At 38.6% G+C, this 14693-nt stretch overlaps 1 protein-coding gene and 1 long non-coding RNA gene across 10 annotated transcripts in view; one reads left to right on the top strand and one right to left on the bottom strand.

The window, feature by feature from the left end:
* The window catches only part of AOPEP (aminopeptidase O (putative)), a 567977-nt gene that overhangs the window by 133338 nt on the left and 419946 nt on the right, over nt 1-14693 (bottom strand). For all 9 annotated transcript variants that reach the window (XM_069087995.1, XM_069087993.1, XM_069087991.1 and 6 more), the window contains 2 exons: nt 6546-6608; nt 5827-5901 (listed from right to left, as the gene is read on the bottom strand). In XM_069087995.1, the coding sequence (XP_068944096.1) occupies nt 5827-5901; nt 6546-6608 (138 nt within the window). The remainder of the gene's footprint in view (nt 1-5826; nt 5902-6545; nt 6609-14693) is intronic.
* The window catches only part of LOC138161153 (uncharacterized), an 86578-nt gene continuing 79067 nt past the window's right edge, over nt 7183-14693 (top strand). Inside the window, exon 1 of the long non-coding RNA XR_011168291.1 lies at nt 7183-7890. This is a non-coding gene — a long non-coding RNA (uncharacterized lncRNA). The remainder of the gene's footprint in view (nt 7891-14693) is intronic.

Here is a 14693-nt window from a genome sequence, read left to right as displayed (position 1 = left end):
GGACTGGACTCTAGAGATGAACTCTAAATTCCCTTACAACTCTGAATCTGTGCTTCCCAAGTTTATATAGCAGTCTCTCTTGGGATTCTCATTTTTTATTCTTGCTATTTCAAGGAAAATTCACTCCATTTTAAAAACTTCAATTTTAATGTGTAAAAGTATTTAGTGAGACTAAATAACCTAGTTCCACTTCAAAGGACACTTTCTAGAACACATTTGTATATAGCATATTCTATAAGTTATATGTTGTAAGCCTAAACATGGAGCCAAGAAGATCGGAATTCAAAATCCAGACACTTACTAGCTGTTTGACCTTAGTCAAGTCACTTAATCTTTGCTTCAGTTTCATCTGTAAAATGGAGACAGTAATGATACCTACCTTACAGGATTGTTGTGAGGATCAAATGAGCTAATCTTTGCAAATCTTAAAGCACTATATAAATGATAGCTATTTATTATCAATTCCAACACTGGCCAAAGTGGTCAGCTGAGAATCAAAACAATATAAGGAAAGCATGTTATCAACATAAATCAAATCATATTAATGTCTTTCAAGAGGTTGATATCAACATTAAGTAGCTAAACATGGGATCCCTAACTTTCCAATATCAACAGAACAATCAACAAGTATTTATTAAAAACCTACTGCGTGCCAGGTACTGGGAATACAAGTAACAATCCTTGCCTTCAATGCACCTTCATTCTTTGAGGGAAAGAATGCTCACAACAGAAAAGTAAATGCAAAGAGGGCACTAAAAATGAGGGGACATCATGACAAGCTTCGAGCAGAAGACAGCACTTGAGCTCATCCTTGAAGGAAGCTAGAGAGATGAGGAGGGAACACATTCTGGGTATGGAAGATGAGAGCTCACAAAAAGAGCACAGAAATGAACAAAAGGCAAGTCAGGCTATAAGCCAGGTTGGGTGGAAGGGAGAATGTCTGAAGCTTGTTCCTGAAGGGCTTAAAAAAAAAAAAAGCCAGAGGAGTTTGCATTTCATCATAGAGAACTAAAGGGAACCACTGGACTTTTTTGGCCACGGGAATGACATAATCAGATTTGTACTTTAGGAAAACCACTTTGGCAGCTGCATGGGCAACGGATTTGAGAAGGGAGAAAAAAAACAACAAAAAACAAAACTTGTGGCATACAGACAAATTAGGAAGCCATTTTCAATAATCTGAGAGATTACAAAACTTAAATAAGGGTGGCAGCCATGAGTAGAGGGGAGAGGATGAGTGAGAGAGGTGTCATAGAGGTAGAACTAATAAGATTTAGCAACTGACTGAATACAGGGGCAGATGGAGCAAAAACTACTTAGGACACCACTTTTAGGGTTGGGAACCCAAGTGATTAGAAAAATAGGAACGCCCTCACTAAAAATAGGGAAGTTAAGGAAGAGTGGAATTTTTGTGGGGGAAAAGTGATGAGTTTTGTTTTAGACAACGAATGTGAGATGCCTACTAGATATCAAGTTAGAGAAGCTTAATAAGCAGCTGGTGATGATGGACTGGACCTCAGGGGAGAGACCAGGTCTGGGCGTCACCTGCCTAGAGACAGTAATTGAATAACACTGTTCAACATCAGGCAACAAATGCTACAGGCTGCTTAGCTTTCATTTTAAGAATTCCTATTCCTTTTTAGATGACTATGAAAGTTTTAAGAAAATTTCAAGTTTTAGTTTGAGGCTATTTTTGAGTCAGAAAAGTCAATTCCATTCCATGTCCTAAGAGAATAAGGCAGATATGCATAGTCCTCCTTAGAATTAGAATTCTTAGAAATTCCGCGTCAGCACTGAGGATGTGTCACATTCTTTCAAGGTAAAAGTATCTTACTCCAATTGTTTTGACTCAATCTTTGATTATAGTGAGGAATTTTGTGTTATCTCTGAATGAATGGACATGAAAAGAGAAGGAAAAAAATCAGGAAATTTTAATTGTTATGGGCTGATTATATCAAGGGACCCTTATCTATTTCCAAAGCCCATTTATTGAAAACTACTGAATGAACAAATGTGTAGATACAGTTTATAAACCAGCTATAACTGCCATTGTTTAACATTCCTTTTCTTTAACTTGCTGATATAATAATGTTATTAACTTTATTATCCTAATTCCTACATCCCTCCCCACTCCAACTTCCCCATAGCAAATATTACTCAAATTAAATGAGATCCTGAAGCAAGTAAAAAGAATATCAGAAAGAAATAATGCCTGAATATAAGATACCGGAGAGAGAGTGGGTTAAAAACAATACAGAAGTACAAGAGATAATTCTAATATATACGATGAAAAAGAAAAACAGGAAAAACCACAACGGAAAGAGGCCAGAAAAATGAAAAAGAAATAAGAAGTAAAGAATTGTATGCACTGTAAGGAAAAAGATGAAAATCAATGAGTGGAAGAAAAAAATTTATATATTATGTATGTATATATACAGAGACTATATATATTATATATTTTATACAGATCTAGCTATTTATCTGAAAATGGGTAAATGGGCAAATGAAAAGGATAAGAACTCAAAACCGAAGTAAATGGCCGCACAAAATAACTTTTAATTCCTTTTTTAACAGTTGTGCCTCATTTAGGGAACTCCACTTTATGGTTTTAGGCTTTGCAATACTAAATTTCTCCTTTCACATTTCACTTCGAGAACTTGCTAAGTACAAATGCCCAGATAAATAAGTTAGAGCAGTCCACGTCCACCATTTGTTATCCTCAAATTTGTTTTTTCAAGTTTACATTCTTTTTAATGTAATTTCTTGCCTAATATCCATATTCATATGATTCTTCCATTTATGCATTTTTACAAAAAATACACACACAAAAGACAATTGTCCCTTTCTTGGATTTTTTTTTCCATTTGTACATAATAGTTCCCTGTGACACACAAACTAGCAATAGCAGAACCCTCTGGTGGGAGAGAAAATGCGACTCTCTCAAAAAAGAAAAAAAAATCACAAGGTAGAGAGTTTATCTCAGACTTCAGGCAGGCGGCTTGGGAGGAAAAGTAAAGTAAGGAAGGGGAGTGATTAAACAAAGGGATGTAGAGACCAGATAGAGAATGGTATCTATGAAAAACAAATATAATTCATTTCTTACTTTAGTAGAAATTGATAAAAGCAGTAATGCTACATTTTTAGATACTAGAAAGATTATTTTTATTTTTAAAAGAATAAGTTGGCTTTAATTGTGAGAAAAAGTATCTATTTAGAGGTCATTTATGGAACTAAACATGGAGTTTTATGTAATCATAAGAGGTTCAAAACCTATGTCAAAGGCCACACAACAGGGCACAGATTACTCTATTTACCATGCCAGACTATTTAAGAAGAGATCTTCAAATCAGACTAATACACTGAATGGACTGCTAACTGGAATTAGAGGACATGGATTCAAATCCCATTTCTAATACTATGATTTTTTTTAAGTTTACTTGTTTTAATAAAGAGAAATATCTTTAATATACAAAAGTAGAGAAGCATGTGTTACAAATATGCAGGGTAACTTTCCACAGAAGACAACTTAGGTTTTTTTTTTTTTTGACAAGTCATTTAAATGTCCTCAGTTTCCACATCTGTAAAGTGAGGAGGCTGGACTAGATGGCTTCTGGGGTCCCTTCCAGATTTAGGATCCTATAAGCTATCTGAAACATCAGGAAGTCGTTTGATGTTTTTATGAGATTTAACAACAACAAAAATTCCTTCAATTTTACCTTGCCCAGGAAAGGCATTAATTAGCTACGTAGCCTTTGTCCCATTCTCCAGTTGCCAAACTGCCAGGACAAAATGGTATACAAATGCTTGGGAATTACTCAAGAAGAAAAGCTCAATGCGACATTTTATCACAAGGATTATGATCTACCGTGCATGTCTAACCCTCAAAGGTCCTGGAGAGCCTTCCTCCATAAGGAGGCCAAACATGTCAGTCTCCCCTCCTCACAATGCTTTCAGAGTTCTCTTATTAAAAATGATGGACATATTTTACTCAGTAAGAGATGAGATTTTTTTTTTTTTTGCCCATAAGGTCCAACATATTCTAAACTTTAGGATGAGGAAAACAGATAAACAAAATAACATAAAACCCTTCAAATCCACTGGAAGGAAAAAAAAATCTCAACTCAGCGCACTCTCACCCTTGCACGTCTCCAAGGAGACTACAATAAGAAAGTATGTTATAGATTTGCTAAATTCTATTTCAGAACAAATCTAGGTCTGGTATTCCAAAAAAAAAAAAAAACCCAAAACCCAAATGCATTCCTTTCCTTTACATCTTATTTTACAGACGTGGGAAGATTTTATCTTGTTATATAAAATATCTTGGGCACTTTTTTGGCGGGAGGAGTGAGGTTCAGATGAATATTCTCACATCATATAGGAAAAACACAAAGCAATTGTAAACCATATTCTGTTTCATATCTTCTATTTTCAACACTCATCTATCACATTAAAAAAATCTAACCATAAAAAGTTTTTTATAGAAACAACTATCTTGGTATAAAAAAAGTAGAGACATAAAATTAATCCTGGAAGCGTGCATATAAAGGTTTCTTTGTGTGTGGCTTTTTCCTCTATTACTGGTTAACGAAAGAACTTGTCTGAAACATCAAAGACTAACCTAAACTCCCCTCCGCCCTGAAAAAACAAGGGCACCATATTTCACACCTTGTATTGTTGCTACAAAGTACAAGATTTTTAAAGCCAGTGATCCCAATGCATTTGAAAACTGCCAGGTTGAAGCTTAAGTACCTTGGAATTTTCAGTATCACATCCAGAACAATGTGCTTTGTGGACATTTCAAGAACAGCACAATGCCCATACTAAGGCAAGACATCATAGAAGTTGGCAGCCATGTTATCAGCAAGAATTTGGCTACAGAATCAGCAATGATTCATCATACATTCTAGAAGGAGCAAAACAACATACCGTACTATTTTAATCCTTTGATTCCATCAAGGACCAAAAACAGGAAAAATAAGAAAATGCAAAATATATGCATATGAATTTGCAGTGCGTGGGTAACATTTTCAACTTTGTATAAGTCACTAGACAAGTTTTAAGATGTTTCTTTAGAAAAAAAGAATAAAAACCCAGTGCATTACTTACCTTCTATATTATATATATATGTATATATATATATAATTTAAGACATGATAAATTTTCTTAAAATTTATTTGGCCTTTTCCCAGGAAAATAGGGAGCCCAAATGAATGTACATCAAAGTGTTCTAATTGCTGCTTTAAGGCAGCCAACTCTTCACTTACTATAGAATAAGGAAAATTCCCTCTAGTGCTCCCAAAGTTTATAAAATTATTTCACTTTCTCCTGAACTCAACCCTAGAAGGATTCTTGAAAATACACATTAGAAACTTGTGGTTTAAGAGTGTCAACAATGCCTTCACAGTTCTCATATCCAAACTCCAGGTGTGACAATATACTACTTCTGAAGCTTATTAAGAATTTTTTTCTTCAGAATTTATTTTAACATCATAAGATCCAACAGTTATGTGTAAAATAAGTGGGGAAAATAAGCTATGTGCTATTGCTGAGTCTCATTAAGATGGCTACATTCCTCCCAGTCCCCTCCCCCCAATATATTCAGAACGCTCAATTAAAAACAGGAAATTAATGATTATCAGGACTCAGTCAGTAAGTCCCAGAGAAGTAGCCTCACAAATTAAAAATATTCTGCATTTTCAATTTAGTTGAGTCAAGTGCTTCTTCCCTGCAGTGCCCATTGCCCACTGCCCATCAGGTGGGGTAAGTTGAGTACAGATCTGATTACGCTTTTATTCCACCGCAGTCATGATATAAGTAAGACCCTACCTTTTCAAAAACTTCTTCATTCTCCCTCCTTCTTCTTTTCCTGGCTCTCAGATTTACCCGGATCCATTTGGTGACCTGAAGTTCAAAAACCACAGTGCTTTTTGTAAAAAAGGGGAATGAGGGACCTGAGGGCCACCGCTCAGCATGAGTAAGAAAGTATAAACAGACTCTGAGCCCCATTTTTCCACTGCTTCACCGGTGAAGGACACGCACTGTCCATCCAGGAGAGACACTCTTGGCAGAACAGTCACTACTCGACTAATGTCCCTTTCCTCTCCCACCTCCTCCCAGGGTTAAAAATGGTTTTCTCTGCCCCCAAAGAATGGAAACTCAGAGCTGAGCGTTGGCATAAGGGAAGCTTCAGGATACTTGGCCAAAGTATGGGGGGGAGGGAGGAGAGGGAGAGAAGAGGAAAGATTCAGGGCTCTGACTTCTGACCCCGGGCCCAGATTTATTCATGCGCTCAATGGCTCCCCTCCCCCTTTTAAGAAAAGCAGCCTCTTAGGCACTGCTGATCCGCCTTAGCTAGCCCCGGGGCACAGTGAGAAGCGGCCCCCGGGGGGGATCCATTTCGGGGTGCCACCCCCGCCGCCCCAGAAATGCGGGCTGGGCTGGATACGAGGAGCCGCCGGGGAGGAGGGCAACAAGCTGCCTGTGCCTGCGGGCAGCCTGCGGGCAGCCGGCTGGGCGCCGCGCACCGGGGCAGATTTTCCTCTCACCTCATCCTTTACTTGCCGAACCAGCCGACTCTCCGCCCAAGTCCGACTTTCTCCTTGCAATGGCTAACGGGAAGAAGAAGAAGAAGAAGAAAAAGTAAAACAAAGTGCAAGTTTACCGAGGTTGCGGTGGCCGCGCGGGGCGGGGGCGTCCCCACGGCTGCCACTGCCCAAGCCCACCGCCCGCCTGCCTCCGGCTCTCTCCTGGCACCCTCCATACCCTCCCCCAGTCTGCCTGAGGAGCCTGGGGCTCCCTGGCGGCTCCCCCGCAGCGCCCCGGGCACCGCGCGCGCCTGGCCCCTTACCTCGCCCCTGCCCCGGCGCAGCCCGCAGCCCGCACCCCGCGCCCCGCGCGCTGCCCCTGGCGCACGCGGTTCGGCTTCCACTGGCTTGGAGATTTTCCTTCTTTCTTTTTCTTTTTTGGGGGTGGTGGTGGATGGAGGCGGGGAGAAGGGCTTGGCAGCGGCTCTCCTGGGCTCAGCCCCCTCCCCTCGGCTCCAGTCTCGGAGGCGGGGACGGAGCGGCGCCGGCCGGACCCCTGTCTGGGCCGGCGCTGAGCAGCGGCGGGGGCTCCTTCGGAAATGAAACACCTAAAGGGGCTGGGGCGGGGGCGAGGACGGAGGGGGGGGCCCGGTGCTGGAAGATGGGGAGGAGGCAAGGGAGGAGCCTGCCTTAAAGGTATAGAGGCTGCCCTGGTGGGGTGTCCCCACCCTGTCTTTTTGCTTTCTTTCTCTCTCCCAGCCCCTCCCACCACCTAGGAGCACAGGTTCCCCCCAGCCCAGGGACCAGAGGCTCCCTGTGGCTCTGCAGCCTTTCCTTAGGCTTCCCACCTCACCTCATCTCAGCCCTAGACCTTCACTAGGAGGCAGAGGAAAACGTACTGTCCGCCCCTCGTGCTGGGCTTACAGACTTGGCCCCAGACACCTCCATGTCTGTCTATCCTTAGGTCAAAACTAGTGTACAAACTTCGGTCATGGAGATCAAGGGGCTTTCTAATGGAGTTTTCTCCAGGAATGAACTAGAACACGCTGAATATTTAAGACTTTTTCCAGTAGCCCCTTGACCCCTAAGGAATCCAGAATAATGGCAGGTGAGTTCCCAGGGGGAATGATGAAGCGCATTTTAAAGGCCGAGAAGCCAGTTTGCCTTCTGCTTACCACCTGGGTCGCTTACATTACTTGCTGCATCTCTGAAACCGCCCTTAATGAACTCCAGACATTTGTTAAATGCAGGTTGAACAGGATGGGCCCTGTTCGATTTGAGCACTAAAGTGACCCAACTTTCTGGCTGCTGCTGCAAATTTGGATACAATCTACATTAAAAAACAACATCAACAAGGACCCCCAAGGTAACTGGAGCTAATACAAGAGATAATCAAAATATATTTTTTCATATTTAGGAAAAAAAGTTTGCATTGGGTATATAAAACTTTTCCATATGCTAGCTGTTTTCCATCCATGACATAGTTTTGCTTCATTACTTCCTTGAGCTTTGTTATATTAATGCTAGAGTTCTGTATATATGAAACATAATGGTGAAATCACTAGAAGCTACATGTAAGAGGGATGGGGGGGGCAGGGAAGAGGTGGGTCAAATTTTCGCCTGGTAATCTTGACAGTATCCCTTTAACTTTATCACATTTCTCTAAAGAAAATCTCTTTAACCCTCCCCCCCCTTTTTTTTATTACTAAACATCTTTCTTTCGAGATCAAAAGCCTTAGATCAAAGCCAAGATCAAACTCTCTGCTTTAAATAGAAGCAACATTGCCATGAAGTAGTTTACACAAAGAACTTCTTAATGGAGACATCACAGTAGAAAATCTTATTTCATCCTTTTAGTTCATATCCACAACAGGACTACTTAAAAGTACATTCATGATGCAGTTCTATCATGAAAATATACAACAGGCCTGCCCAGAGGGCTAGCATTTTACTTAGTGTTTCTGTTTCCAGGAAGAAAAAAAAAATCCTAAATAAGCTTCTAGAATGATAGAAAGTAGTTTTTAAATTATTTCACATAACTTTAATTGTACACTACTAGGAATATTATTATTTCAGTTCTATTACTAGTAACAGGGGAAATGAACAAGCATATATTATTATCTCATTTCATCCTCACAACAACCCCAGAAGGTAGGTACTTACTACTGTCCCATTTTAGCGTAGAGGAAAGCCAGGCAAAGGTTAAGTGACTTGCCCAGAAACATATAACTAGTGTGTGACATTCCTCTGAAACTGGGATTTGAATTCAAATAGTCCTGACTCCAGGCCTGGCTTAGCCCAGGGCACTAATAGTTTTAAAAGATATCAGTTTTATTAATGGTTAACTTTGAGTCATAGATGGAGAGCTGGAAGTAACCTTAGGAAAAAAACCCAGAAAAATTAAATGACTTGTCCAGTGTCCTACAGGCTATTTGCTATACAGTCTGGTCCTGGTCCTCTGACCACAAACCTAGTACTTGCTAGACCACCGTTCATTAAATGCTTAGTATGATCTAGTCACTGTATTTGGAACAGTAAAAAAAGTCAAAAATTCAGTTTCTGCCCTCAAAGAACTGCCTTGCTGAACCATATAGATTATTTTGTCCATTAGGAGGAAAGAGTTAAAAAAATAATTAATTTGCAAAAATATACACCTTCCCAATACATACACTTGGGCCAGTAAAACATTACAAACAATGGGGAACATCTTTGTATAACTGGAAAGCTACTTAATTTTAAATGGAGGGAGAACTCTTAAGCACTCAGGCTTCTAATACTACTTAGGATGGTTTGGGATCAATAGAAATCTATTATTCGCAGAGGCATTTCCCTTTACCCACTAGTTTCTTCTCTGACTTCAGCTAGACCTAGAAATTCCAGTGTTGAATGATTCAGTATTGATATGCTAAGATGCTTCCATACAAACACACCCATTTTCCACTTACATGTCCTGTTCTTTTGACCCGTCAACATTTTTGAAACAGAAAGAATAAGAGAAAAAAGCCTAAAACAGAATCTAAAGTAATTACTACAAATCAATCTTACAATTGGCTCTAAAACTAAGTGGAGGGTGTAGCTGGTTACTTCTTGTCGGGCTTTTCCTTGTTGGGCATTTGTTGCAATTCTAGTTTCAGTCTCAAAATATAACACGAGGATTCATATAGATCAAGCTGGCTTCAGTGCTTATTAAAGACTAACAGTGAAGTTATCAGAAGTGGAATCTGAGATCTGGACTCTTTTGCTTTCTCCTCTAGTGCTATCACTTTGCTCACCCTCTCAATGATATACAAAATGTTTTCATTGTACACCCCTATCAGTAAAAGTCTTTGAGCACTCCTTTCCCCAACATTTGCATATTATTTTAAAATAATATACATATACTTTTGTCCTAATGTATTATACACATTGGAAAACATGCAAAAAAATTCAGGATGAACTAAAGATAAACAATAAATTAGAATTTTTATTAGTATAAAAATCTTTTGCTCTTGCTCAAATATTAATAATCAATAAGTATTATGTTATAAATAAGTAACAATGATAGTTGATATTGTCCATATTTAAGTGAGAGAGATCATTAAATATGCTTCATTATTTTTGAAAAATTACTGTGAATGTCCTGAGGGACAGAAAAGACAACTAATTGCTAGTAATTAAAATGGGGATAACAGCACCTACCTTAGAGAGCTGTTGTACCAAATGAGGAAATAAGCATAAAGTACTTTGTAAAACTTAAAGTACTACACCAATTTTTAATTTAATTATTATTTTTATTTTTTACATTCTAAGTTCCAAGCTGTCTCCCTCCCTCTCCCATCAGGCACTAGAGAAGGCTACCATTTGACACAGATACTGATACAGCTCCATCTATGTAAAACTATACTATATACATACTTCTATTTACCAGTTCTTTTCTCTGGAGGTGAATAGTATCTTCCTTCAAAGGTCCTTTGATTCATAAGTCCAATTGATTTGAATATTTATAATATTCAGAATAGCTTAGTCATTTGCAGTTATTTTTCAAACAATATTGCTGTTACTATATCCAGCATTCTCCTGGTTCTACTCCTTTCACTCTTATTATTTCATGGAAGCCTTTCCAAGTTTTTCTAAAATCAACCTGCACATCATTTTTTACAGCGCAGAAGTGTCCCATTATAACCATATACTACAACTTGCTTAGCCATTCCCCAGTTGATGGACATCCTCTCGATTTCCAGTTCTTTGATACCATAAAGAGAGCTTCCCTAAATATTTTAGAATATTTAAATTCTTTTTTTTCCGTATACACCCTGGGACATAGACCTAACAGTGGTATTGCTGGATCAAAGGGAATACACAGTTTTATAATTCTTGAGGAACAATTCCAGACTGCTCTCCAAAATGGTTGGATCAGTTCACAGTTCACCAACAGTATATTAGTGTCCCAATTTTTCCATATCCTCTCCAACATTTATCATTTTCCCCTCCTATCATTTTAGTCAATCTGATAGGTGTGAGATAGCTCAAAGTTGTTTGAATTTGCATTTCTCTAATCAATAATGATTTAGAGTATTTTTAAAATCACTATATATAACTCTGATTTCTTCATCCAGAAACTGCCTGTTCATATCCTTTGACCATTTATCAATTGGGGAATAACTCATAGTCTTACAAATTTGATGAAGTTCCTTATATATGTGAGATGAGGTTTTTATCTGAGGAATTGTCTATAAAAATTTTCCCCCAATTTTCTGCTTTCCTCCTAATCTTGGCTACATTTATTTCATTTGAACAAAACCTTTTTAATTTAATGTAATCAAAACAAATTTTAGTTCTTATATGATGAGCTAACCAAACAGGCAAATTTATTTTTTTGTTGCTGTACAATTTGTTGAGCTGTATAATGGTTTTTATTGAAAGATATGCAACAATCAAATAATAGGTTATAAGTCAGTTAACAAAGCAGCTTTTCAGCAAGTCATGTTTCTCTCTATGTAGATGTTCACCATACACACTATGAAAACAAGCACAAGTGAATTCTTTCTGATTCCAGCTCAGCAGAAGGTTTTCAAAAGAAATCTATTCCTTGTTTTTATGGATAGTATCATACCTTAATTTCTTATTTATGTCTGAATTATTTAGCCTTGTTTTTGTATGAGTGGGAGGAACAGCGATAAGGCAAGTTTGGACCACAGAGTTCAGGAAGGGGTATAAGGTACAATAAAAAGGCTTTAAGTGCCAAATGAAGGACTTTAGGTTTGATCCTGGAGCCAACAGAAAACCCGTGGAGTTTATTTTATGTAGGAGGGTGACATGGTCAGAACTGCACTTTGGCAGATTAGTAGAGAATGGACTTCAGTGGAAAGAGAATAGAGACAAGGAGCTGAGTTAGCAGGTCACTGCAGTAGTCCAAGGCAGAGGTGATTTTAGCTTGATTTCGTCGGTATGAGTAGGGAAAAAGAAGACAGATGGAGAGTGTTATAGAAATGACAAGCAACAGTTTGTGTTTTTTATATTGAGTGTGTGCAGGTGAGGAGAGAAGGATGACACTGAGGCTGTGAATTTGGGTGACAGGAAGTTGTGATGCCCTCAACAAAGAAAGGGAACTTCAAAATTGGGATGAGTTTGAGGTGAAAGATAATGTAATGAGATTTGCAATGGAGATGGCAACCCATTTCTCATTTTGTACAACTTTCTCTGTTCCACCCAAAACAAAATGCCAGGGGGTGAAAGGTGGGGGACTTTTACAGATCACCGTTCCTGAACATAGACCTTGTGATGGGGCACCTGCCATATCCAGGTGAGCTATGAAGCATGGGAGAGGATTTTCTCAATGGACCAGCACAGCTGTGGGGACTGGCTAATGCCCGTGGCAGAAGAGGGGAAGTCTGCAAAATCCAGAAACAAGCAGGGGCGGAGAATGTTGAGTGAGAATTAGTGAAGGGCAGGTATGGTTATGTTGGGGGCAAATCCAATGATTGGCTCTTAGGGGGAGGATTGGATACAACCATTTTCCTACTCTCCAGCTGTTGAATGACACAACCACTTGAGGTCATGCTCATTTTACCAACCTTAAGAACCTAATTATTTCTTAAAATGAGAAACAAAAGGAAAGACACCATAGCACTCTACTATTCTGTAAAACGGGGGAGAAGGATTATGTGATCTCTAACCCTTAAATCCCACCCTAGTATTTTTGTGTGTGGTGAGTGAGAGGTCATAGGAGAATTCAGTGTGGTTCTGAGATGCAGACATTCTAGACTCGGAACTCTAACAATTTCATTGGGTAACTGGCAGAAAACTTTAACTTAGGTGGTCAGTTTTTTTTTTCTAAATATTATAAGAGAGCTAACAGTATTTAGAAGGCTCCAGAAGCATAGAGCTCAAGCAGTATAATTTGTATCTATCCAGACACACATACAAATGGATAGACAGTCATTAAATATTTATTAAGAGCACTGGACTAAGTGCTCAGAGTACAGAGAGGCAAAAGTCAGTTCTTGCTTTCCAGAAGCTCATAGTCTAATGGGGGAGACAATAAGCAAATGACTATCTATGTACAAGCAAGCTATATTCAGGATAAACTGTGACTATCAATGGAAGGAAAACATGAGAATGAAGTGGGACTGTGAAAAGCTTCTTGTGGAAGGTGGGATTTTAGCTGGTACTTGAAGTAAGCCAGGGAAGCCAGGATGAGGAGGGAGAACATTTTAGGCTTGGGGTCAGTCTGTGAAGACAGAGTGTTTTGTTCAAGGAATAGCCAGTGTCACAATACTGAGAAGCAGATGAGAGGGAAGAAGGTATAAGACAGCTAGAAGGTGGGGCCAAGGGGTTGGGCTATTTGAACATCAAACAGAGGGTTTTATATGGGGGGGGGGCAATAAGCTGGAATAGAATGAACATTGACCTTGGAGTTATAAGACCTGGATCTAAATCCTGAGCAAGTCATTTCACCTCTATTTTCCTATCTACACAATGGTGGAAATGCCTTCCCTGCTTACCTTATATAGGATGGTCTAAGTATAGAACTTTATCAGTCTTAAGCACTATAGAAATGGGACTATTATTTGTACTGTGTCTTGAAGAACCTTATAATATTCTTGGCAGCTTATTAGATAGAGAGATGGATAAAAAACCAGGAGCAGACTAGGATGATAGGATAATGGTTTTGGAGCTGGAAGATACCTTAAAGATCAATAAAATCAACCCTTTCATTTTATAGATGAGGAAACTGAGAAACAGAGAGGGCAAGCAGCTTACCTAGGATCACACAGCAAGTGAGTTTCTGAGGTGAGACTTGAATATTCCTGCCCTGCCCCTCCAAAGAGGGGGAAAAACATCAACAGATAAATCCAAAGAGTCCCAATTTTCCATCCATTAAACACTAGTTTTTAAAAATAAGGAAATTATATATATATATATATTCACTATACTGACTAGAAATAAAGCATATAAAGTCAGCATTGCCTTCACATTGCTATAATCAAGAAAGTAGGGGAAAGTAATTGTATATAAGCCTGAAATAATTTATCCTCTACCTCATGAAATTATGTAGTTGGCAACCAAAATATCAATAATGCATTCCCTAGTGCTCTATCAGTGCAGGAACTTAATTTTCATGATCATACCAACAGTATATTTAACCTCCAAATTTATACTTTTTCAGTCAAAAAATGTATCAGCCCTTTATACCTTTTAATTCTTTAAACTGAAATCATTTTGGTTTTTTGCCAAAATAATTTTATAATTAGCTATTTTTAACACACATCAGATTTCTATTAAGTGAATGCATTCTTAAACAGTAACTGTCAGAAGTGTCTAGAAGCTAAATGTTACACTGTGATAGTATAAAGTTAAGATATTGGTATGATTAATAGGGTATGATACATAAAGGCTGGAAAAGAATTTTCCCATTAAGTTTAGCACTAGAGAAGTATCTGTTTTGCTGAGTCCATTAAATGTAAAAAAAATATTCCTTGTGTCTAACTTAAATTCTTCCTGATATTATTTAAATTCATTTACTCTAGTACTGTGACTTCACTAGAGATAGGATGTTGAAAAACTAAAGGAGGAAAGAGTAAGTTAATTGGAACTAATTATTTTAAGGTGGGAAAATTTAACAACTGTTTTCAAGTAGGATGAAATCACTTTAAATATTTAATAATGATATATATTCTGTTTACATTA

The sequence above is a fragment of the Petaurus breviceps genome, unplaced genomic scaffold (genome assembly GCF_028583685.1).
Source record: "Petaurus breviceps papuanus isolate PSGF00001 unplaced genomic scaffold, PetGlider_PUasm1.0 183, whole genome shotgun sequence".
NCBI lineage: Eukaryota > Metazoa > Chordata > Mammalia > Diprotodontia > Petauridae > Petaurus > Petaurus breviceps.
Note: the sequence above shows the minus strand (reverse complement) of the source record. Positions and strands in the feature narration are given on the sequence as shown.